The sequence below is a fragment of the Lucilia cuprina genome, chromosome 4 (assembly GCF_022045245.1).
Source record: "Lucilia cuprina isolate Lc7/37 chromosome 4, ASM2204524v1, whole genome shotgun sequence".
Lineage (NCBI taxonomy): Eukaryota > Metazoa > Arthropoda > Insecta > Diptera > Calliphoridae > Lucilia > Lucilia cuprina.
The window spans coordinates 40,500,136-40,526,809 of NC_060952.1; the positions used below are offsets into that span (position 1 = coordinate 40,500,136).

Sequence of the window (26,674 nt, forward strand, 5' to 3'; positions counted from 1 at the left end):
CCATGATCTGAATAAATTGCGGACAAAACAATAATATTTTTTAAGATTATAATTTAGATTGGGTGGACCATAGATTAGACATTAGCACAAGCTTTGTACTAATTTATGGTCTACGCTATAGAACGGTAGATTATAGACTAGAAGATAGCACTAACTATGGAATGTAAACGAGGCTATACACGTTAATATAAAACATATTTTAATCTATAGTCCAGACTATAAATTAAACAACACTATAGTCCTCGCTATAGACTACAGTATAGTCTATACTAAAGAACAAACTATAGTCCAGACTAAAAACTAATATAAATTATACTATAACATATACTATAGATTAGACTATAGTCCAGACTGAAGATTCGACTATAGTCAAGACTATAGATTAGATTATAGTCTATATTAGGCTATAGACTAGACCATAGTCCAATGGGAAATAATATGGTCCAAAATATACAGTACACAATAGTTCAGGTCGTACACTACACTATGGTCTTCAAAATAGACCAGACTATAGTCCAGACTATATTGTATATTAAAGTCCAAACTGTAGATTACACAATAGAACATAATATAGATTGGACTGTAGTACAAACCATAGACTACACCATAGCTCAGCCTTTGAACCACACAACACAATAGTCCTAACTATAGACTATAATATAGTCTAAACTATAGAATAAACTATAGTCCAGACTATAGACTAGACTATATTCCAAACGATAGTGTATTATAGAGTCCACAATATAGAATATAGTTCATATTATATACTACACCATAGTAAAGTAATTAAACTAGACTATAGTCTAGACTATATTAATTAAACTTAACAATAGACAATGGTCAAGACTATAGAATATACTGGCTATTCACTAAATTATAGATCAGATTATCGACTAAATAAAATTCCAGACTATAGACTAAACCCTAGACCCTAGTCCAGTTAGTCCAGACTATAGACCAGCCTATAGTCCAGACAATAGATAGACTATAGTCCAGACTATAGACTAGACTACAATCCAAATTAAAGACTAGACTATAGTCCATACTCTTTACCAAATTATTGTCCATGTTATATTTAAGTCTGGACTATGGACTATTATTGTCTGGACTATAGGCTGGTCTATAGTCTAGACTAACTGGACTATAGGCTGGTCTATAGTCTAGACTAACTGAGTATAGTCTATCGTCTGGAATTTAATTTAGTCGATAATCTAATCTATAATTTAGTGAATAGCCAGTATATTCTATAGTCTTGACTATTGTCCAGACTATTAACTAGACTTAACAATAGGTAATAATCAAAGCTATAGACTAGACTGGCTATTCACTAAATTGTAGACTAGATTATAGTCCACTCTACTAATTCGGTTATACGCTAGGTTATAGTTCAGATTATACTACAAAGCAAACTTTGAACTAGTCAAACTTCTCGACAATGGATAATAGTCCGTACTTTAGACAAGTTTATATGACAATAATATAGACAAGTCACAATTATTTCTTCCGATATTTGATATCCTTGTAGCAATTACAAATCAAAACCTTGTTTAAACAAACTAAATCGATTTAATATTCGCCAACAATTCCAATGTATTTTCATGACAAATACATACATATCCATAAACATACAATCATATGTACATGCGAATATTAAACCCTTTTTCTCCAATACTTACCTTACAAATCCAATTATAGTTCCAATAATGAAGTAATAAATTATTGTACTTAGAATGAAAAGGAAAGACAAAAATGCCATAGAAAATATAGAAAACATTACATTTTAGTGGCGGAGACAAGACAAACGATTTTATTAAAGGAAACATCGAAAATAGCAAAAAAACTATGTGCAACACAACATGATTGAGTAGGGAACACAAAACTATGGAATAACAACAGCTAAGAAAGTCAATAATAAATATAAAATTTTGTTTTGTAGACTTGCTCACTCGAGCATTATAATAAAAGTAATAAACGCTTGAGGGTCTAAGGCAATACTACACTTGTGTGTGTTCAACATTATTTAAAATTGAAGTACATCTAGTATTTACATATCTCTGTTGGATAAAATATGAACTAACAATCAGTTCAATTAAAAATTTATGTTGGAGTAACATGCGGTAACAACAAAACCGCAAAGGTAACAACACATGTATACCTAAATTGTAAAGATAACATATTTATACACATTCTCCCCACATGTGTTGCAGGACTACTTTTTTGTTGCTATGTAAATCATATAATATTCAACACTTCATCAGAAGTTTTTTTTTTCTCATTTCTTTTCAATTCATTTATATTGGTCAGTTTGTGTAACATAAAAATTTTCTGCGAAATTGTTGCTGCAAAAGAAAAAAAAACAATCTTAATGATGGTTTGATGTTGCAGCTGATGCTGCTGTTGCGTTCTTTATAATCATTATATTGATGATGTTGATGAAAATGTTGGTCTTTTACAGTTTCATCGTTGAATTATTTATTTGTAACATTAAACTAAAACCATACCGGAAATTAAAGCCACGATGGGTACTTACAACAAAACACATATACATACACAGGAGAAAGAATAATAATCATGTAATTGGATTACGACTTATACACATGAAAAAAAATATTGTAAAAGTTCTGAATTTAGTAGACCAAAAACAACACTATATGTATAAACGATTTAGAATTAGAGCAATCATCTTTACGATATGGCGAAGTTTTGAACGTTGTAAATGAATGTTATCAATTTATTTTTTCGAGTGTCTTATTTTTGATCTTGTATACAGAATTTTATGGACTAAAGTTTAAATGCTAATTTAAAATAATTACCATTAATTGATACGGCAATACACACACAAGGATTTTCAACTTCACTTCTTCATATAAGAACTCAAGAAGGGAAGTATTCCAAAGTAAAAATGATAAACTAATTTAAGAATACTAAAAATAAATAATATAGACTATAGACTAGACTAGACTATAGACTATAGACTAGACTATAGACTAGACTAGACTATAAACTAGACTATAGACTAGACTATAAACTAGACTATAGACTAGACTATAGACTAGACTGTGGACTAGACTATAGACTAGATTATAGACTAGACTATAGACTAGACTATAGACTAGACTATAGACTAGACTGTGGACTAGACTATAGACTAGATTATAGACTAGACTATAGACTAGACTATAGACTAGACTATAGACTAGACTATAGACTAGACTATAGACTAGACTAAAGACTAGACTATAGACTAGACTATAGACTAGACTATAGACTAGACTATAGACTAGACTGTGGACTAGACTATAGACTAGATTATAGACTAGACTATAGACTAGACTATAGACTAGACTATAGACTAGACTATAGACTAGACTATAGACTAGACTAAAGACTAGACTATAGACTAGACTATAGACTAGAATATAGACTAGACTATAGACTAGACTACAGACTAGACTATAGACTAGACTAAAGACTAGACTATAGACTAGACTATAGACTAGACTATAGACTAGACTATAGACTAGACTATAGACTAGACTATAGACTAGACTATAGACTAGACTATAGACTAGACTATAGACTAGACTATAGACTAGACTATAGACTAGACTATAGACTAGACTATAGACTAGACTATAGACTAGACTATAGACTAGACTATAGACTAGACTATAGACTAGACTATAGACTAGACTATAGACTAGACTAGACTATAGACTAGACTATAGACTAGACTAGACTATAGACTAGACTATAGACTAGACTATAGACTAGACTATAGACTAGACTTTAGACTAGACTATAGACTAGACTATAGACTAGACTATAGACTAGACTATAGACTAGACTATAGACTAGACTATAGACTAGACTATAGACTAGACTATAGACTAGACTATAGACTAGACTATAGACTAGACTATAGACTAGACTATAGACTAGACTATAGACTAGACTATAGACTAGACTATAGACTAAATTATAGACTAGACTACAGACTAGACTAGACTATAGACTAGACTATAGACTACAGACTAGACTATAGACTAGACTATAGACTAGACTATAGACTAGACTATAGACTAGACTATAGACTAGACTATAGACTAGACTATAGACTAGACTATAACTAGAGACTATAGACTAGACTATAGACTAGACCTATAGACTATCTATAGACTAGACTATAGACTAGACTATAGACTAGACTATAGACTAGACTATAGACTAGACTATAGACTAGACTATAGACTAGACTATAGACTAGACTATAGACTAGACTATAGACTAGACTATAGACTAGACTATAGACTAGACTATAGACTAGACTATAGACTAGACTATAGACTAGACTATAGACTAGACTATAGACCAGACTATAGACTAGACTATAGACTAGACTATAGACTAGACTATAGACTAGACTATAGACTAGACTAGACTATAGACTAGACTATAGACTAGACTATAGACTAGACTATAGACTAGACTATAGACTAGACTATAGACTAGACTATAGACTAGACTATAGACTAGACTATAGACTAGACTATAGACTAGACTATAGACTAGACTATAGACTAGACTATAGACTAGACTATAGACTAGACTATAGACTAGACTATAGACTAGACTATAGACTAGACTATAGACTAGACTATAGACTAGACTATAGACTAGACTATAGACTAGACTATAGACTAGACTATAGACTAGACTATAGACTAGACTATAGACTAGACTATAGACTAGACTATAGACTAGACTATAGACTAGACTATAGACTAGACTATAGACTAGACTATAGACTAGACTATAGACTAGATATAGACTAGACTATAGACTAGACTATAGACTAGACTATAGACTAGACTATAGACTAGACTATAGACTAGACTATAGACTAGACTATAGACTAGACTATAGACTAGACTATAGACTAGACTATAGACTAGACTATAGACTAGACTATAGACTAGACTATAGACTAGACTATAGACTAGACTATAGACTAGACTATAGACTAGACTATAGACTAGACTATAGACTAGACTATAGACTAGACTATAGACTAGACTATAGACTAGACTATAGACTAGACTATAGACTAGACTATAGACTAGACTATAGACTAGACTATAGACTAGACTATAGACTAGACTATAGACTAGACTATAGACTAGACTATAGACTAGACTATAGACTAGACTATAGACTAGACTATAGACTAGACTATAGACTAGACTATAGACTAGACTATAGACTAGACTATAGACTAGACTATAGACTAGACTAAAGACTAGACTATAGACTAGACTATAGACTAGACTATAGACTAGACTATAGACTAGACTATAGACTAGACTATAGACTAGACTATAGACTAGACTATAGACTAGACTATAGACTAGACTATAGACTAGACTATAGACTAGACTATAGACTAGACTATAGACTAGACTATAGACTAGACTATAGACTAGACTATAGACTAGACTATAGACTAGACTATAGACTAGACTATAGACTAGACTATAGACTAGAATATAGACTAGACTATAGTCTAGACTATAGACTAGACTATAGACTAGACTATAGACTAGACTATAGACTAGACTATAGACTAGACTATAGACTAGACTATAGACTAGACTATAGACTAGACTATAGACTAGACTATAGACTAGACTATAGACTAGACTATAGACTAGACTATAGACTAGACTATAGACTAGACTATAGACTAGACTATAGACTAGACTATAGACTAGACTATAGACTAGACTATAGTCTAGACTATAGACTAGACTATAGACTAGACTATAGTCTAGACTATAGACTAGACTATAGACTAGACTATAGACTAGACTATAGACTAGACTATAGACTAAACTATAGACTAGACTATAGACTAGACTATAGAGTAGACTATTGAAGAATACCTTCCCATTTACAAACTCATATGGATCTATGCTAGAAGCGATGGTAAATTCCTAGTGGCTTAGCAAAATGTTAAACAGTCTCAATAAGTTTAGGAAAATTACCACAAAAATATATTCGCAAATTAAAAAGGAAAGCAAACCAACAATACAGACGTGTGTGTAAACATTTATTTATGTTTATAACTTTAGACACCCGATTGTATTTGAACATTCAAAGAGACAATGCGTCCAATAAGATAGACATACATATAGTTACCAACAGCATTACCGTTTGCTCAACAGCTTAACTTAAAATATGATTTTGTTTTAAATTGAAAAGAAAACAAGAAAAATAAAAACAAATATCAATTTGTGTTTAAACCAAGCTAGGACCAGTACTATAATATCCTATTAGACGCATAATATCTTTAGGAATAAATATGCAAACGCAAATTGGATACACACAAGCTATGCAAATGCGGAGTGTTGGAAGAATTATTTCAAAGATTCATGTTGTAAATTTTCATTACTTTCATGAAAAAGAAGCAGAAGAAAACGGTCAATGTAAAAGTTCTTGTACTACGAAGTATCTTATAGTTTTCAAGTCAATGTCAAGAATAACTTAAAAAAATTGCAGTGATGGGCAAAGAACACATACGTGGTGTGAAGCAGCTGAAGAATATTTTTGATTTTAAATTTCTATAAACTAAAATAAAATAATGTTAATGTTTTGAGTTTGCTTAAGATTTGTATTTACAAAAACATATGAACCCATGGCTGCTTTATGTGCGTGTTGAGTGTGATGTGTTGTGGGTTTTTACCTTTATTGGTCGCTTGATTAAATATAGATTGTGTAGGGTTTGTAACTCTTTTTTTTCGTTCAGAAAATTTTCTCAGTTTAAATAATGTTAAATGAAATTTTGTTTACAGTTCATTGGGTTGTAGAGTGTCTAGATATAGAGATTTTTTTTTTTTTTAATTTATACTTTTATTCTCTTACCATTTCAGTGTCATTTACTTTAATGTTGAAATTTTATACGTGATATTCTTTTTTGTCATTTCGTACTTTTACATTCTCTGATTGACAGTGTGTGTCTGCACGTGTAAGGATGTATTTTTTAATTTGCAGTTTTGAATTATTTATTAAGATTGTTTTATGTTTTGAGCTTAATGAGGAAGAATTATAGGTATTAAATTTCACAATTGCTTTACAAAAAATTAACTTTTTATAGAAACTATACAACCTATTGTGTCTGTAATTCAGATCGTTTATAAGAATATATCATACATTCATGTATTCTAAACTATAAACTAGAGTAGATTTAAAAACTATAACAGGAGTAGAGTCTAGACTATGAACTGCACTATAGTTCAAACTTTTGACTATCTTACGGTACTCCATGCTAAATATTCTATATTCCAAACTGCAGAATAGAGTATAGTCCAAATACTCGACGAAATTTTAAATATTTTTTTTAGAACGTTTTCGAAAAACTCTCTTTTTATAGAATTTTTTTTTTTTAAATTACCTTTTTATAGAAATATCTTGATAAGTAATTAAAATAGAAATTTTTCGAAAAATTCTCTTCATTATAAATTTTATAAAAAGGCGATTTAGGCCTTTTCATTATTTTCAATAAAAAATATTTGTAAAATATCTCTTTATATTCAAATTCTTAATTTAAAATATAAAATATACTCGACGAAATTTTTAATATTTTTTTAGAATGTTTTTGAAAAACTCTCTTTTTATAGAAAAGTTTTTGTAAAATTACCTTTTTATAGAAACATCTCGATAAGTAATTAAAATAGAAATTTTTCGAAAAATTCTTTTCATTATAAATTTTATGAAAAGGCGATTTCATTATTTTCAATAAAAAATATTTGTAAAAAATCTCTTTTTATAGAAAATTTAAAAAAAAAATATATATTTTTATATAAATATTTCGAAATTTTTTTTCTTTTTTATAAAAAAAATATCTTTTTTGTAGAAATTTTATTAAAAAAAATTCTCTTATAATTTTTTTCTTATAAATTGTTTTCGAAAAAATCAAATTTTTAATAAAAATTTAAAAAAAAAATTCTCGTTTTTATAGAAAATTAAAAATAATCTATTTTAATAGAAAATTTTCAAAAACTTTTCATAAAAAAATTTTCGAATAATTACATTTTTTACAAAAAAATTTACAAAAATTATGTTTTTATTTGTTCTTTTCAAAAAGTTCTCTTTCTAAAGAAATTTTCGAAAAAAAAATTTCTTCTTTAAATTTAAAAAAAAAATAGAAAATTTAAGAAAAATTCTTTCGTTTTAAAAAAAAAATTACGAAAAATATTTTTTGTAATTTCCTCTTTTTGTAATTTTCCTCTTTTAGAAAAACTATTAAAAGATCTTCTTTTATAGAAATTTTTCGGAATATTATCATTTTATACAAAATTTCCTATAAATTCTTTATTTAGAAAAAAATTTCCAAAAAAATTTTTTTTAAAACAATTTTCAAAAATTTTTCTTTTTAAAAGTTTTATATAAAAAATAGAAACATTCCTATATAAAACACACATGAAATGAAAGTATTTAAGCTTTAAATGTAGATTTTATATTTATTTTTACATATTTACATTCAGCTAAATATTTAAACACTATTCGAAAAAAATCGGTAAATTGAAACTTGCTACCAATTCTAAAGAAACAAAAAATTCATTTGGAAATTATGCCAGACACAGTCTATGCAAAAGAAAGCAAAAAAAAAAGAAAACAGATAACAATTTTTCTAAGCACAATTAACTTACATAGAGAAGCTGAAAAAAATGCCACAAAAATGTATTAGTAAAAAGCAGTTAATAATCTAATGACTTGCAAGTTGCAGCAAGTTTTATTATGCATGAGACTATAAAAAGCATTAAAATGTAAATATTACTATTCTTAGTTAAGAAGACCACTGCCCCAGCCAACCAATTGGTATTCGCGATGCTATTAAAAGCAATTGTAAAACGATAACATCCTTATTTTGTTCCCCCATTTTTTTGCGCTTAAACGACAATTGTAGTTTGAATTTCTTTTAATTTTTTTTGTAAATTTAAAGACTAAAAAGTGCATAAAAATAGAAGCTAGACAAATGTTTTTAAAGAAGTTTAAGTTTATTTAAGTTTTTTATTGCATGCTTTTTTTGTTATTGGATTATTAGCCAAGTTATGCTAAAGACCGTTAAAGTGAAAGGCTGTTATGTTAACGGTCTTTTAGTAAAAAAAGAAATGCCAAAACTTAAGTGAAATGCTAAAATTTTAATGAATTAATGTTCTTTTTATGTTCTTTACTTTTTTAGATATTGGCCAACAAACAAATCCGCCTGAATTACCCATATTTGGTGATCCCTTTACGGAAATTGCCTTAGATCTAGTCTTTCCTAAAGGTAATCCTATATTTCTATTAAATGGCAAAAAATTACAGCTGCTACAACCGCTGGATAGAGATGAAGAAAATTTAAGTCATATTGTTTTTCAAGTAAGTGTTAAGAAATTATGATTATTTGGTACATTTAACTTTTAAATACAAATATTTCATCAACATAATAAGCTTTTTAACAAATTAAGCTTTTTCACTCAGAAAACTTTTTCATTAGAAAACCTTTTCGACATTCACACAGTTTTTTTTTCTTTTCACACAAAAAGCTTTTTGCCAAATAAAGTTTTCTTTCTGAAAAAGCTTTCTTAAATTTACACAAAAAATAGTTTTTTTTACAAAATTTATTTCCACATTACAGGAGTTTGTTTTTTTTTTTTTTTTTTTTTTTTGAGTAAAAAAGTTTTTTTCTTTATAAAAAGCTTTTTTAGGAGTATATTATTCCATATAGAAAGCTCTTTCACAAAATTATTTTTCAAACAAAAAGCCTTTTCCACATAAAACAGCTTTTTGTAATAAAACGTTTTTTTATATAAAAAGGGTTTTTTGTTCAAATGAAGCTTTAGTAAAGCTTTCTTTATTTGCTCTAACGTTATAACGCGTCATTCTTGAGATAAATTTAGTACAACACTTCCCCAGTTATAAATGTTTCTTTATTAGATAACACACGATTTATAAATTTTTATGTAATTGAACTGCAGTTAATTATTAACATTCCATCTCAGTCCTACAGTTAACTTCCTTTACTGTTTTTAATCATAATAAAGATGTTTAGTGGGGCATTTAATAAATGCAATTTCCTTTTGCAAACACCATCTCAAGATAAAACTACCTACCTGTAGCACAACAGCAGTAAAGGGGTGTCCATAAATTAGTAGTTCATATCTAAAAGAAAGAAATCACAAAGTATAAAGCTCCAAAAAGGAAGTGTTAAACTACAAACCTTAATGAGTTTTAATGACAAGTCTATTGAGTGATATTTAAAAAACCACATCCCCCTTTAATATTATAAAAAACAAGTAAATTGAAATTTATTTAATTTTCTCTTACAGGTTTCCTGCACCATACGTTCCACTCTTAAACGCCGCAATATACCGATTATAGTGCGCGTGTCTGATGTTAATGATAATGCACCTCGATTCATGAACACACCTTATGAGGTTACCGTGCCTGAGGTAAGTTTAAATTCGTAATATCGTTTGTATGTTTAAAACTATTTCTATTCATTTGTTTCTTTTTTGCTTATTTTCTAACTTTAAACAACAACTTGTAGAAAAAAAATAAATCCATTCATTGTGGTTTAATCGTTGTAAAACATATTTTCAACAAGTTTTATTATAGTTTTGATTTTTGTTCTTTAACATTAAAACAATGCTATGTTGTTTTACATGCCGAATGTTAAATAACAATTAAAATATATTTTTTTCTCATTCTAATTCTTTAGTGTTTAGTTCTTATTGTTGAATTACGATATTTTTATACATTTTTTATTAACATAGGTGGGTGGTTTTCTTGACTTGTTTTACTTCTTGGTTTAGTTTTTTTTCTTGACTTTGTTTTCTTCTTTAATTTTGTTTATGTAACTTAAAATGTTTTATTTCGAATCGTACCCTACGTGTTAAGTAATGGAAGCATCAATAGTTTTGACTAGATATAACTACAAAGGACGTAATTTATTGAATATGACGATCATGACAAATAATATATGATCTGTATAATCATGAATAATAACTGCGATGTTTACTAGGGATAATTATGGTTACAGCTGATCACTAGAATATTTAATAAGTCTTATTCTCTTGGGTGATCATTGGTGATCACAATGATTACTTATGAAAAAAATATGACTATTAATGACGAATAAATTTATCAAAGACGTAATTTATTTCATATGACGATCATGATTATTAATGATGAAAATGATCATTCTTGATTTGGAATGATTAATTGATCACTAGTACTGATTTAATGAGTACTACGATCTCTGTTGATGATGATACTTATATTGATCATTCATGATCTGAATAATCACTGAGACGATTACTAGGAATATCCATGATCACAGTTGATCATGGATATTCCTAATGAGTACTATGATCTCGGATGATCACAATGATTATATTGATCATTTATGATGTGTATAATGTGGAATAATCACTGGGATCTTGTATGATCACAATAATTACATGTGATAAAAAATTAGTAGTTTTCAGCAATGATCAACAGTGAGTGTAAGATCACGTTTCATAACTAATGATCAATACGAACACTGTTGATTAGTATGATCACATATGATTACTATTATGACTTCAGATCACTAATGTTTACTAGAGAATGAATGCTGAACACTTAGATCCCGGGTAATCATTTGATATTGTTATTGATCACCTTGATTACTACTGTTCGTAGTGATCACAGATGATTTCAGTATAAAACAAGTAAGAAGTTATAGTCGGGCGAGGCCGACCATATAATACCCTACGCCAGTATATGAAAAAAATATGATTTAGTTTTCATAATAAAGCATTTAAGTTGAATTGTACCTTGCCTCATATACTAAAGCCATTTACTGTTTAATAAAACTGTGGATATTTAAGTAAATTTTTGATGGGAGCTTTTTAGAGGGGATAGGGTCAAATGAGGCCCTATAATTATAAAGTTCATCAGGGTCATCAAGGCTAGTATAGAACTTGGCTTTGCAGCTTTTTGTCGAGATACGAGTATATAAAACATAATTATGAACTTAAAAGCCCTATTTGGCGGGTTCAGTTCTATGGGGCCTAAGTGAAATAATGGATCGATGTTAACTATTTTCAATAAGCTTCGTATACTGTACCATAAAAGATCATGTGCCAAATTTCATTTAATTATCTCCAAAATTGCGACCTGAAGTTGATTATAAGGTTTACAAGCTCTATTCGGGGTTTTAGTTGTATGGGGGCTAAAAATAATGGGCCGATGCTAAATCGACCCTGAGCCGATTGGTATACTTTAAGGTGGGTATAGGGTATAAATATGACTTGTGCTGCACTTAAACATTTCAAAATGTAACTTCTTACTTACCTGTTAACAAAACGACTTAGCTTTGCATGCCAGCAGTAGTTTTACAAATTTTTCTTAACATTATTATCTTATCGCACCCACGCTATATTCATTCATTTTATAACTAACTATTCTACTTTACAAACATTTACATTTAAGTACTATTTGTATTTACATTTTCTTACCAATGCCGTCTTACAATGTTTATTCTAAAAATTTAATGCATTTTTTATCTAGAACTTGGAAAACAAAAAAAGAAAAAAAAATAGTGCATTCAACTCTTTAAGTAAATAACTAGAAAATAAATAATTGCCTTAAATACTAAACTATTTATTTCAAGTATTTAGATACAAATTCTAAAACATTCTAAATGTTTGTTTTTTTTTTTCACAGTAATTTTAATTCCGTTAAAATCTCTTTTAAAAAATCTTAAGGCTTTTGTAATCGAGATTATTTTTATTTAACTGTTGTTTTAGTTTAGAACAATGAAATATTTGAAATATTTTTAAAGTTTAAGGCGAGGGAGGGTATATTTTAAAATGACTTTGAAATGAAGTTTAATTCAAAAATCATGTTTTATTTTAAACAAAAGAATTTGTTTAGACAATATAGAGGATGAAGTGATAAAAAAAAAACAGAATAGAGAATTTAACAAAAATACTTTACAAGATTTGAAAGAATTATATGATAACGGTTGATTACTGGCAATGATTACTGAGGATCACTTTGATTACTTTTTATCACTAAGATTACTGGTGGTCACTAGTATAACTATTAAGAACTCGAATGCTTGTGATCACTATAATTAATACGATTACTGCTAAACACTATGTTTTCTAGTGATCACTCGATTGATAGTATAATCACTGGGTATTTGTCCACTGGTGATCACAATAATCACTAACTTTTAATTATTCCTTGTAATCTAAACGCTCACTGATGATCAATAAAATCACCAGTTACTACTATGTTCACTGATAATTAATATAATCACCAGTTATAACAGCGATCACTGGTTTTTATTATGATTACTATGATTGCTGAGTATCACTACATCACTGTGGTTCACTAATGATCAATAAAATTATTACTCTCACTGGTGATAATTATGGTCACTTCAGTAGTGCTCACTATGATACTGCTGATAACTATGATAATATTTACCCGATCGTATCTGACTGTTCGCTCGTAGTGAACTACCACGTAAACCAACACAGCTTAATGGCTGGTGATCACTATGATAAATAATTATCACTAGTTTTATCTTTTCTCTACAGTGGTAATCAATTAAACGATACTATAATGATTTTATGTGATCTTACAATCACTGAAGATCAATATAGTCACTAGTTACTACCATGATCACATGTTATTATTTTCATATGATAAGACTACTGAGTATCACTATCACTTTGATTACTAGTGATACATATATGTTTATTTTAATCACAGTATCATCAGATACTACATGATCACTGATGATCATTTGATAAAATTTAAAGGAAATATAAAATTTATTTATTTACAAAAACTAGATGTTTTTTTAAATTTTACGACTTCAAAATTTTAAAAGAATATTCTACAGACATAAATATCATATCATTACAATGTTACTTCCGGTTTTATATTACCATTTTGATAATTTAAAATTTCAAATTGTTTTCAAATCTCCTGCTATTATATTGATGATTGATATCAAATTCTAACTTAAACAAAACCATCTTCATTTATATTCTCCTCTGACTCTAATGGATATTTGTCAATTTATTTTCAGCCTGCTGTCTTCTATTTCAAATCTTTTTAAATTCCTACAAATACAATTCATTTTCGAACAATTTGATTGATGACCACCACCATTCTTCTGTACGTGTAGTATTTTAAAATCCATAATAATCCTATTTATTGTATACTCCGTCCCACAATATATCCATCCATCCATCCGCTGAGTTAAAGCATTCCGTTGATTACAAAAAACTATTGTTAGTTTTAATCAAGTTTGAAAAGATATCAAGAAACAGCAGCCATTGAAAAGAGTAAAAAAACAAAAAAGTTATATTTCCATCAAAAACTAGTTCAATGTTGTCAGTTGATTACAGTGAAATGTAGCTGCTACTTTAATAATACTGATATTTTTCTATCTAATTACCCGTTTTCTTGGCAATATTTTTCTTTTATTTTCTAACAAAACATATTGTGTCTAGAGATAAAAAAACAACTTTTTGCTGTGTAATATCTCTTGGAAAAGGAAAAAAAACCTCATCGTTTTATAAAGTTCTAATATAAACAAAATGCGGAAGCAATAAGTCCGTAATTAAATGCAGATTGATTTTATGTTTTATAAAAATGATGAAGTGGAGTATAACAACATTAAAAACACCATCTTTCTTTCAATCTTATTCCGTTTTTCTCTACTGTGTGGTTTCCTTCTTTCTTAATTGTCGTAAAACATCTTTGTGGTGGTTTATTGGAATTTATTGTTATTATAATGATTTATAATAAAGTTATTTTGTTGTTAATTGATTTGTATTTTATCTTTATTTATTTGTAATTAATAATTGTTCACAAAAAAAGAAGAGAAATGCATTTGATTACTTTTTAATAATATGAGTTATTTTGCACTTTATCAATATTTTTTATACAAATGTTTATAGATTATAAACAAGGATCTCGACTAGAATATAGTTTAGTCCATGAATTGACTATAATGTCAGTAAGACTATTATATTTACTGGGTTATAGTTTACCAGCAAAAACTGGGTAATGGCTTTCAATCGTAATTACTTACCTAACAACATACTTTTCAATGACTATAGACTAGACTCTAGTTTCCCAACAAAAACTGGGTAGTGATTTCCAATTGTAATTACTTACATAACAACATACTTTTCTATGACAACTACATATGGTCTGGATTGCATAGAAGTAGTCTAATAATGTGTTATATAAATACCTTCTATTTCATAAGTCATCTTGCTAGTGAAGATATAGATGCTGTATACGTCTATTCCTTTGATTTACAATGACAACTTTTTCTAATTACTTGTAATCGTTTGTGGTAAGTACTTGCCTCCAATGACATCACCGTCTTAAAATAATGACTTAAAATGCTATTGTGTAAGTAAATTTTAGGGTTTTAACTTCATACATGGCAATGATAGTTTTTACTGGGTTACTATGTAGACCATACTATATGTATTCTTTAGATCAGGCTTTTTAGTCTATTCTAAGGTTAAGATAATAGTCTATTCTATAAACCAGTATATATATAGTCTACTCTTTAGATAGATAAGTAAGTCTATAGATCAGTCATTATTCTATAGATCAGAAAATAGTTGACGGTTTATTCCATAGATCATATTATAGCTTATTCTATAGATCAGGCAATAGTCTTCAGTCTATTATATAGACAAAGACTACAGTATATGCTACAGATTGAGGATTTCTATTCTATAAGTCTATTATATAGATCAGACTATAGTTTATAGTATATTCTACAGATCACACTATATCATGTTCTATAGGTCACTCAGTATTCTATAGATCTGTCATTGTTCTATACATAAGTCAATATTATATATATTACTCTATATATCAGGCAGTCTATTCTATAGATCAGACTACAGTATATTCTACAGATCAAGAAATTCTATAGTCTATTGTATATTCCATAGATCAGGTCTGCAGTCTATTCTATATACACATAGACTATATTATATAATACAGATCAAGCAATAGTCTGTTGTCTATTCTATAGATCAGACTGTGTTCTTTAGTCTATTTTATTATTAAGACTATAGCGTATTCTATGGATTAGGCTATAGTATGTAGTCTATTCTATAGATATAAACCAGCCAATAGTTAATTGTATAGATCAAGCTATATTATATTGTATAGATTAGACAATGTTCTATACTATAGATTAAACCATAAATAATTCTTTAGACCTGAATATAGTCTATGATTTAGTTCAGACTATATTCAGTTATTTATACCAGATTATGGTTTATTATATAGATATAGACTATATTGTATTTTCTATTCAATAGTCCAATAGTCTATTCTTTGATCTGTAGATCAATTTTAAATCAGGATATCGTCTTCGCTATTGATTAAACTTCTATATAGATCAGACTATAGGATAGCCTATAGACCAGACAATAGTTATCATTCAGATTCGAATATAGTCGATGCTATAAACTGGATTATAATAGGAAAGTCTTTAATCTATATTGTAAATTAAACTGCATGCTAATCTTTTCATTGAACTACTCTATATCATTCATGTCAGACTATATTATATTAAACAAAGACTAGCATCTTTTTCTAAGACAATGCTGCAGGGTAGACTTAAGACCAGTTCAAACACTTCTTATATTTTAAACAAACTTATTTTATGGAACCCTACTAATGTTGAAGCCTTATTAATTTTAACCCTTTAATTTTTAAAAATGTTTAAGAAAAATTTTAACAAGCTTTAGTCTTATTTTTATTTAGTATTCACTTTCAATTGATACTTAAAACAATTCTCATAATGATCTTGAGCAAAATTTATAAAAATTTTCTTCACATTTAACAAATATGGTCAATGATTGGATCTTTTTTTTTACAAAAATATTCACTTTTTATAAAACCCTTTAACAAGTTAAACTCCTACCTTTTTATAAAAATACTTTAAATTCTTAAGAAAATTTTTACATAAACGTCATTAAAGAAATACTAAAGTTTGCCATTTAAAAAAGTGTAAACTGTGATTTAGTAAAAACAAAACAAAAGACTTAAGTCACCAATATTGAGATAAATAGAAAAAAAAAGAAATAAATTCTAAATAAATATTTTTGTAAACAAGATTTAAGCGAAGGTAAAAAAGAAGCAAAACAAAACTTGATTTTATTTAAATCTTTAATTACTTGATTCACTTGCTAAACAACCGACTAAAGAGGAACCAGCTTTAGACATTTTAACCAAACATGGCTAATTATGTGTTAAATTAAAAATCAATTTCCTTGTAATGACCAAAAACGTTACTCTTTGATGCCACAAATGTTGGTTGATCGGCTGGTTGGTTGGTGATGTGGTAATAGTATTAACATTGAAGATTGTAAATTAATTGACATCTTATGACTAAATATTACATTAAAAATTCTAAATAAATAAACATGAGTTAAAGAAACTAAAACAAGAAATATTAAAAGAAAACAAAGTATAATAAACTTTAAAGAAGATCTTGCTAAAAGTTATTAGAAGGTTTATAAATAAGAAGAACAAGTTGTAGAAATTAGTTATTCACTTATTTTAAACATCTTTCCGAACAACATGTTTCAATGCCACAACATTGAGAGCATAAACAATGCAGAATCTTTCAAAAAACACTAGTCAACAGAGAGAAAAGAATCTGCCTCCTGAGACTTGTCTCTAAACAGCAATTAAGTAGAACAGGGATGGAGAACATAAATAAAATTTTTTCCAAAGAAATATGTAATTGTAACAGATTTTCTATTGCAATAAAGGCTTTCTATGTGTATAACAGTAAACTATTAAACCTATAAAAGTTTTCTGTAAAAAAAAAAAAATTTTGTATAAAAGTTGGTTATAAAAGAACTCAGAGCATACCGATTGTTCCAATAGAATAATCTATGTTCAAACTTAGAAAAACTTATGTAAAAATGTTTTCTCTATAGATAAACTAGTGTATAACAGTTTTTTTATGGAAAAATTTGTGCATAACGATATTTCTATAGAAAAATTTGAGTACAACCGATTTTTATACAAAAAATCTATTCTCTATAATGAATATATTATAAACATTAAGTATAACAGTTTTTTCTTTTATATAACAGTTTGAATACATTTTCCAAAAGAACTATAAATATAAACTATAACTATAAATAAAGGTATAAACATTTTGAATACAGAAACATTTATATAAAACAATTTCTTCTATAAAACAAGTAAGAGTTCTATATTCGTCTGTGCCGAATCTTATATACCCTTCACCATGGTGTGTTAAAACAAAAGTCGGTATCAAAAACTCTCCTTTCTAATCACATCCTTCGGGCTGAACATACTTAATTTCATGTTTCTATATTCAATATTATAGAAAATTCAAAAAGTACCTTAAAAAAAAACAAAAAAAAATCCAGTAAGTCCACGTTTTCCGGTTCTCACCTAATTCCGAATCTACATACTTAATTTTATATTCCTAGGTTCATTATTATAGAATATTCAAAAAGTACCTTTTGAAAAACGAAAAAGTACCAAAAAGTTCCCTTTTATGGCTTCTCACCTAATTCGGCCTCCACATACTTAATTTCATATTTCTAGGTTCAATATTATAAAAAATTCAAAAAGTACCTTTTAAAAAACATAAAAGTACCAAAAAGTTCACTTTTTCCCGTTCTCGTCTGATTCCGACTCAATATACTTAATTTCATGTTTCTAGGTTCAATATTATAGAAAATTCAAAAAGTACCTTTTGTAGAAGGAAAAAGTACCAAAAAATCGCCTTCGACGTGTTCTCGTCTAATCCGGACTCTACATACTTATTTTCATGTTTCTAAGTTCATTATTATAGAAAAATCAAAACATACCTTTTGAAAAACGAAAAAGCTCCAAAAAGTTTCCTATTTGGGTTCTTATCTAATTCCGAATCTACATACTAAATTTCAAAAGTACCTTTTGAAAAACAAAAAAGTTCCCTTTTATGGATTTTCACCTAATTCAGACACTATATACTTCATTTCATATTTCTAGGTTCAATATTATAGGAAATTTAAAAAGTACCTTTTGAAAAACGAAATAGTACCAAAAAGTTCCCTTTTATGGCCTCTTACTTAAGCCAGGCTCCACATACTTAATTTCATGTTTCTAACCAATAACAACACACTAATGCTGCTCTCGCTCTGCTACTCTTGCTCTGCTGCTCTCGCTCTGCCTTGTATTTATAAACAGAGTTCAATAACAAAATTTCCCGTATTTTGTTTTTTGCAATTTCTGTTTAAGCATGAGCAAAAATCTCAGTTTTAGATGAAATTTTCAGAGGTTGTCTTGAATTTTTGCTCATATGTTATGGACCGATTTTGCTGATTTTAAATAGCGATCTTGCCGAAAGCATGTCTAACAGAATTATTGAAGATTCGGATCTCGCCGATATCTGGGATCCTCTAGAAACTGATTTTAACAAACATACAGACGGACAGACAGACGGACATGGCTTAATCGACTCCGGTATCTATAAGGATCCAGAATATATATACTTTATGGGGTCGAAAAATTATATTATAGAAATTACAAACGGAATGACAAACTTATATACACCCTTCTCACGAAGGTGACGGGTATAAAAGTAGTTTTTTTAAGAAATCTATGTGTATAACAGTTTTTTTCTTATAATATGTGTCAAACTTCTTTTAAATTCTAATACAGAATAAAATTTATGTTTTTCTATTCGCGTATAATGGATTTGTCTTAAGAAATCTTTGTGTATAACAATTTTATATATAGGAAATTTGGTGTATAACAAACAGTTCCATCTAAAAAATAATTTGTGTCAAACATTTTTATCATAGAACAAATTGTGTATAGCTGTTATATAAAAATAGACTATATAGAAAAATATGTATGTATATAACACAATTTTAAATTTGGTATAACAGTTTTTTTTTCAAAAATAAAATTTAGGTTTTTCTACATAAAAATTTGTGTATAATGGGTTTTTCTAAAAAAATCTTAATGTATAGCAGTTTTTTCTGTATAAACGTTTTTGTATAACAGTTTCCTCTAAAAATAAATTGTGTCTAACCTTTTTATCACAGTCAAATGTGTTTAGGTATAACTTTTCTATAGGAATATAGATATATATTTTTTCAAAAGAACAATCTGCGTATAATAGTTTTTTATGTAGATAAATTTGAGTATATAAAGTTATTTTCTTTTTTTTTCTGTAAAATCTTTGTGTATCTTTGTGTATACCATACCATGTGTATACCATACCATGGACCCAAGTGTGCCCCTAATGCGAACTGCAAGGGACAGCCTGCAAACCTAAACCTTTGTGTATACCATCATTTTCCATCTCTGGTTTTTTAACTGAATCAAAATAGAGTAGGGGATAAAATACAAATAATCCCTCTTGTAGACGCTTAAGAAATAAAAATTCTTGGAAAAAAACAGAAGTAGACAGTGGAAAAAAAAATCAAGTTAAAATATTTTTGCTCTGTTTTACAGCCAATTAAAATGCTTTATTTAGTCAATTGCTTAAGTATAAAATAAAACAAATATTTATTTGTTAAACTTAATAAAATTTAATAAAAAAAACACAAGAAATCCAAGTGGAACTCTTTAGCAAACATAAACTTAGAAAGAATGTTTGTGGTAAGTTTGTTAAAACAATTTATAATTAGTTGACTGTTTATTATTAAGTAAGAATGATGTTAGAATTTAAGACCATAAAATTGTTATTGTTAAGCAAGAAATAAATGTGTTAGAACTTTAGTTGTTTTCTTTCTGTTATACACAAAGGACACTTGTTTTTATGTGTTGTTTTTTTTTTTCACCAAAACTACAATGTGTGAGAATTTTATCTAGATTTAATGAAACTAAATGTTCTGTCTATGGTAGAAAAAGTTGTGAAATATTTATAGATTGCCACACGTTTTGTAATTTATGTTTTAATTTTAAAATATTCTCTTAGAGAAGAAAAAAATCTGAATATATTAACCTGTAAAGGAATTGCCATAATTCCAGAAATGGTAACTTCTTTAGACAGGTGATTACCTTAAATAATAATAACTGCTTTATTAAAAGAGGTCTGGCTATATGAACTACATTGTAACTAAAATGTAATTAAGTTAAATTTCCACTGTCACAAAAACAATAATAATGATGAGTCCTGAGAGGGGTCAAAACTATGATGAGTTCTGCTTTTAATCAAGTACTATATACTTGAATCAAGTACAAAATTTTCAATTTTCTTTCACAATGTTTATATAAGATATACATAAAACGTTTTATTACCCTAAACCACTATATTGCATTTGTTCTAATGTTTGTAACACCCAAAAAAATTGGTCTTTCAACCACCATAATCAATCAACTCAGATTCTCTTTCTGAGTCGATGTCCGTCCGTCTTTCCGTTTGTCTGTGTGTTTACATGGCACTGCCGATCCTTGTAATGATCGGGCCTCGTTTGACCCTTGCCCTTGTACAAATAACTTTAAAGTAGACGTAAATGGCTCTACTAAAATTTGAAATTTTTAATTAAGGTCTATTTCTACTTGAGTTGAAAATTCAGAATATTTTGTTGATTATTAATTCTTTTAAGTGTTGTAATATTCATTTGAACCTAATTCGTACTTAATTTTAGACTTTTCCAGAAAAAATCTTTATTACCCTAAGTTTATACGTTCAACAGTTCGTCACACTAATGAAACCATTAAATCGCAAGAAAATTGTTAATTTTAATTCTATATAAATCATACATAAAGAAAACATACATTCTTCTTAAGCAACAAAATTCTGAACTTTAAACCAAAAGTAATTAATTTGTAACTCAATATTACCATGGAAACTATGTCATTTTCTCATTTAGTCGTTAACATCCTACAAATTTGTTAAAAATCTACTTTTCTATGAAAAAAGTAGTTTTGAAAGTTGTTTAAGCTTAAAATTATTTGTTAATAGTTTTAGGAGAATAAAAAATTTACAAAAAATGTCTTTAATAAACAGCTTAAAATGATGTCACCATTGCATTTAGTAGGATACTATTTCACATTCTAAACAAACAAACAAACTAACAGCTGGAGGCCATAAAATTGTTTAAGAATTTAGACAGAAAAAAGTGTTTTTAAGAACGTGCAGGCAAGGCTTCACATGCTAATTCTAATGAAATATATATGTCATCTTTTAAGCTTAAAAAATTGTTAAAATATGAAATACATGTGTTGAGAAACAAAAGACTTAAGACAAAAACCTATTTTTTAAATTTTGCAATAGATTAAAAAAAAAGCATAAAATCAAACAAATTAACTACTGTATTCTAGAAGTATCCACACAATTTTCTTGGAATTCCAATAATAAAACAATAAAATTTATTATAGATCACATTTATATATTTCTAAAAATAACAAATAAGGTGAGAAAAAGAGTAAAGAAAACTTACTTTTGAAAGATGCCTGCCACATGACAAAAATTGTGTGAGAAAATACCATTTTAAGAACCTTTCACCAATTAACTCTTAACAGAATTCCTTATAAAAAACATCAATTGCTATTGTCACATATATTTGTACTTACATACAACAGCAATTACTGCCTCTAACATGGTTTGATAGTTTTCTGTTCTTTTAATTTTGTTAGTTTTATCTGCCAAAAGACCTCTGGAGCTTTAGCAGCACCCTTAGGCGATGTTTTCATTTAGAGTTTTTTTTTACTTGAAAAAGAAGCAAACGTCATAATAAAACTAGTCCGTGACAATTAAAGAAAACGTACATTACACAGCAATTTAAAAAAAAAAAACAAAAGAAAAAAGTTGCCAACAAATGTAACAAGCGGTTTCCTGTGTAAAATGGCAACAACAAGTAAAAACGTACATATTTTAAGATAAATGGAGAAACACAATTAGAGCGTTGGACCACAAATGTGAGACTGCTTGTACTCATCACCTGGTAATGAGTAAAGTAATCTTAGGATGGCAAAAAGTACAAATTTTTATCAAAGCTTCTTTATATTTTTTGTGTTAACTTTCTTTGTCGCCAGTTGCTCTATCGTCTTAATTTCAATTACGCAAAACGCACTTTTTACCCAATAAACTTTTATTTAAACATTTCTTTAGTTATTGTCGGTTTTTTCGTTTATGTTATTTTAAATTTCGCATTTTAATCGAAATTTATTGTAAAATCGTCAACTCACAAAAGAAAAGATCCACAAAACAAAACCAGAACTGTCTACTTATAGCAGCAGTATTTTTACCGTTTTTAAGGATGTAATTTATCTTTAATTGACTGTGGACGTCAGTCATTGATGTTAAACAACATGTTCACAAGAGACCATAAACAACTTGGTTAAAATGTAAGCAACAAAACTACATACATATAACTGCTATAGTAACTGCCGCAGTCAAAACATTTACATCAAACATAAAGTTTAAGCACCCCATACTAACAAGTGTAATTTTACTGTTAAAAAGTTTGTTTTTTTACTTTAAAACCAAACCGTTATCAAAGAGTTTATAGTCTACTTTTTGTATTTTCATTTAAGTTTTGTTTTGACAAAATTCAATCAATTGCGGAAATATTTCTAAATGTCTTATGTATGTATGACATATTTTATCACTTTTCATTTATTGCAAACTTGTCACAGTTTTATTGTATATGAAGTCAATAAGAAGCAGTAATCAATTTTATAGGTATCATTAGTTAAAGTAAGATTATGTTGTTTTTTTGGTTAATGTGGTATTTCACTGCACGCGAACAGACTAGTAGTGTCGAAAAGACTCCATTTTGAACGGACCACACTACTAGTCATATGTTTTATTGTATAGTGTTAAATCCAGCCAGTAAGCATAAACTTAGATATCTCAACAACGTTAGATATGAAGTAGCTGCCAAGAAAGCTTAACAGCAAGAGCATTCGAATAGAAGTTGGAAAATCATCAGCCTGTTTATTTCCATAATATGGGCAGGGAGCAAACAGGTTAATGTAAAACAGGCGATCCCGCTTTGACAAATTCTTCTTGCATTGTCTCACTAATTGGGGAGGGTTAGTATAAGAATTTAATGATACATCCTTAAATACACTATAGTTGTTGGGAAAACGAAGAGATATTTACAAAAGACGCCACAACCGACACCGTTAGTTCTAGTTCAGTTCTAGTTAAGTTCTAGTTCAGTTCTAGTTCAGTTCTTGTTCAGTTCTAGTTCAGTTCTAGTTCAGTTCTAGTTCAGTTCTAGTTCAGTTCTAGTTCAGTTCTAGTTCAGTTCTAGTTCAGTTCTAGTTCAGTTCTAGTTCAGTTCTAGTTCAGTTCTAGTTCAGTTCTAGTTCAGTTCTAGTTCAGTTCTAGTTCAGTTCTAGTACAGTTCTAGTTCAGTTCTATTTCAGTTCTAGTTCACTTATGGGTTTTAATTTTTGGAAGCTTTTTAAATAAATATATGTATGATGTACATGAAATGTACGACTGATAGCATACAATATAATAATAATCGTTTTAACATGTTTTTGAAATTAAAAGCTAAAATATGTATGAACAAATACATAAAATTACCCACAAATCCTGTTATTTACATTGTAGTAGTATGTTAGAAATGTTATATTAACCCTAACAAAATGTTTTTTTAGTTTAAATATTTTTCTAGCATTTAGTAAACGTTTTATTTAATTTTTTCTTACCATTTTCATTGACAATATTTATATTTAATGTCTTTGGAAATGTAACTGACAACTTGAGCTTTTTTACAATAATTTTAGTTTTTTAGTTTTTGACTTGGTATTAGAGTAATATAAGCAGTTTTAGCTTTTCCAAATGCTGGTTACATTTTTAAGCTTATTTAATGGGCAATCATTCAATATGAGTTGACATAATATTTTTTTTAGTTTTTGTCTGCTAATAAAGTGGACAGTCAAACATGTCATCTAGCCAAGTTACTAAATGGTTACAAAAACTATGATTTCTACTGCTGTGCTGTTGAAAACTAGAGTTGAGAGCAGAAATATGTTAGAAAGAATTCAAAGTATGAAATATTCGAAAACTGGAAATGAATTAATGAAAAAATTAATTTAATTGTATATGATTTATATATAAAATGGGTAAAAGCGTTTTTTCTGTTCAAAAGTTTAGTCATTTTCTGTTGGATTCAAGTGGAATACCAAGAGTTTAGAAACAGCAACTTTCTATATAAAGATCATAACTTCTATATGTGATAGAGTAAGCTCTCTTAAAAAAACAACAATTTTATATTTATTTAAAATCTTTGTTTTTTTTTCCTTGAAATTCTTTTCCATAATTAAATAATTTGTTTCAATAAAAATTAACAAAATACTTATAAAATTTTGCTGATATGACACAACAAATTATACATATTTTTTCTTTTTTAACAAATTAATTACCAGCAATTTTTTAATTAGTTTCATAAGTTTTTTTTTCTAAAATATAAACAAATTTTAATAAAAAAAACAGCAATTACTACTTTATGGACAAAATAAACAAGATTTGAAAAAAATTCACACAAAAAATATTTGCAGACAAGAAAACATAAATAACAAAAAATTCCTTGTAACAAATATGAAAAAAATCTGTAATTTTAAAATGTTAAAAAAAATAATGACAAGTTGTTTTTATTGTGGCTAACAAAGTTTGTTGGTAATAATTTATGACAAAACAATTAAATACTCAATTTTATTAGATGAAATATATTAAAAAAAAATATTTCTTAAGCAAATAGGTAATATAGATTTACACTAGTTGATTTGAAAAGTGTGTTCACATTGTTATAAAATTAATATTTTTTGTTCTAACGTAAAATTTGTTATAGCAAATAAATGGAAAATATTACTAAGGTTTGTTAATAAAAAAATCAAAATGATGCAAGCTTGTAAAGCTCAAAAAGTTTGAAAAGCGTAAAACGCGGAAACTTTCAGTTCACTCCTGGCAATGCTAAGACTTATCTTTGTAGATTCTGAGATTTGTTTTTGGAAATTTTACTCTTCTTTGTAACAACCCAGTTGTTTTATTACCGGACCTTAAAGGGTTAACTAGAATAAACAAATTGTCATTAAATATTTTTTAAAAACAAAAGAAATATGTAAGAAAAAAACATGGGTGAAGCTTGATTAATTCGAGCTTGTATTAAACGTTTAATGGGTTCTTTGAAAATGTCTAAACTATAATTAAACCCTTAATCAAATGATAATGAATGAATGTGTAAAAAAAAGTTTAATTTTAACTCACGAATTAAAAATTATCTTAGAGACCAGACATTGTTTTTTTTGGAATTTTTGTAATAACAATTTATGTTTGCGCTACCTTAAATTTTTTTAAAAAAAAGTACGACAAGAACAAATTAAAGTTTATGGAAATTTGTTAAAAGCAACCTTAACTAACAGTGGAGGGCTGCTTAAATCGGTTCGTTTTTAATGGAACCTTTGCTCTTTTCGGCATTTGCTTAGGCGTATTCGATTTATTCTCTCAAAATATTTATTTGTTTTATCTAGCTCTACTTATGTATAGTTCTTACTCTCTGCATTACTGATATTAAGATTAGGTGTAAGCAGAGTTCTCTAGCTGAAGAGAATTAAAGAGCTCTCTGCTAACACCTTCTTAAAA

At 28.0% G+C, this 26,674-nt stretch overlaps 1 protein-coding gene across 3 annotated transcripts in view; it reads left to right on the top strand.

Moving 5' to 3' along the window:
* LOC111690997 (cadherin-99C) overlaps positions 1–26,674 on the top strand; it is a 199,427-nt gene that overhangs the window by 126,900 nt on the left and 45,853 nt on the right. For all 3 annotated transcript variants that reach the window (XM_046948607.1, XM_046948606.1, XM_046948605.1), the window contains 2 exons: positions 9,242–9,420; positions 10,371–10,493. In XM_046948607.1, coding sequence (XP_046804563.1) covers positions 9,242–9,420; positions 10,371–10,493 — 302 coding nt within the window. The remainder of the gene's footprint in view (positions 1–9,241; positions 9,421–10,370; positions 10,494–26,674) is intronic.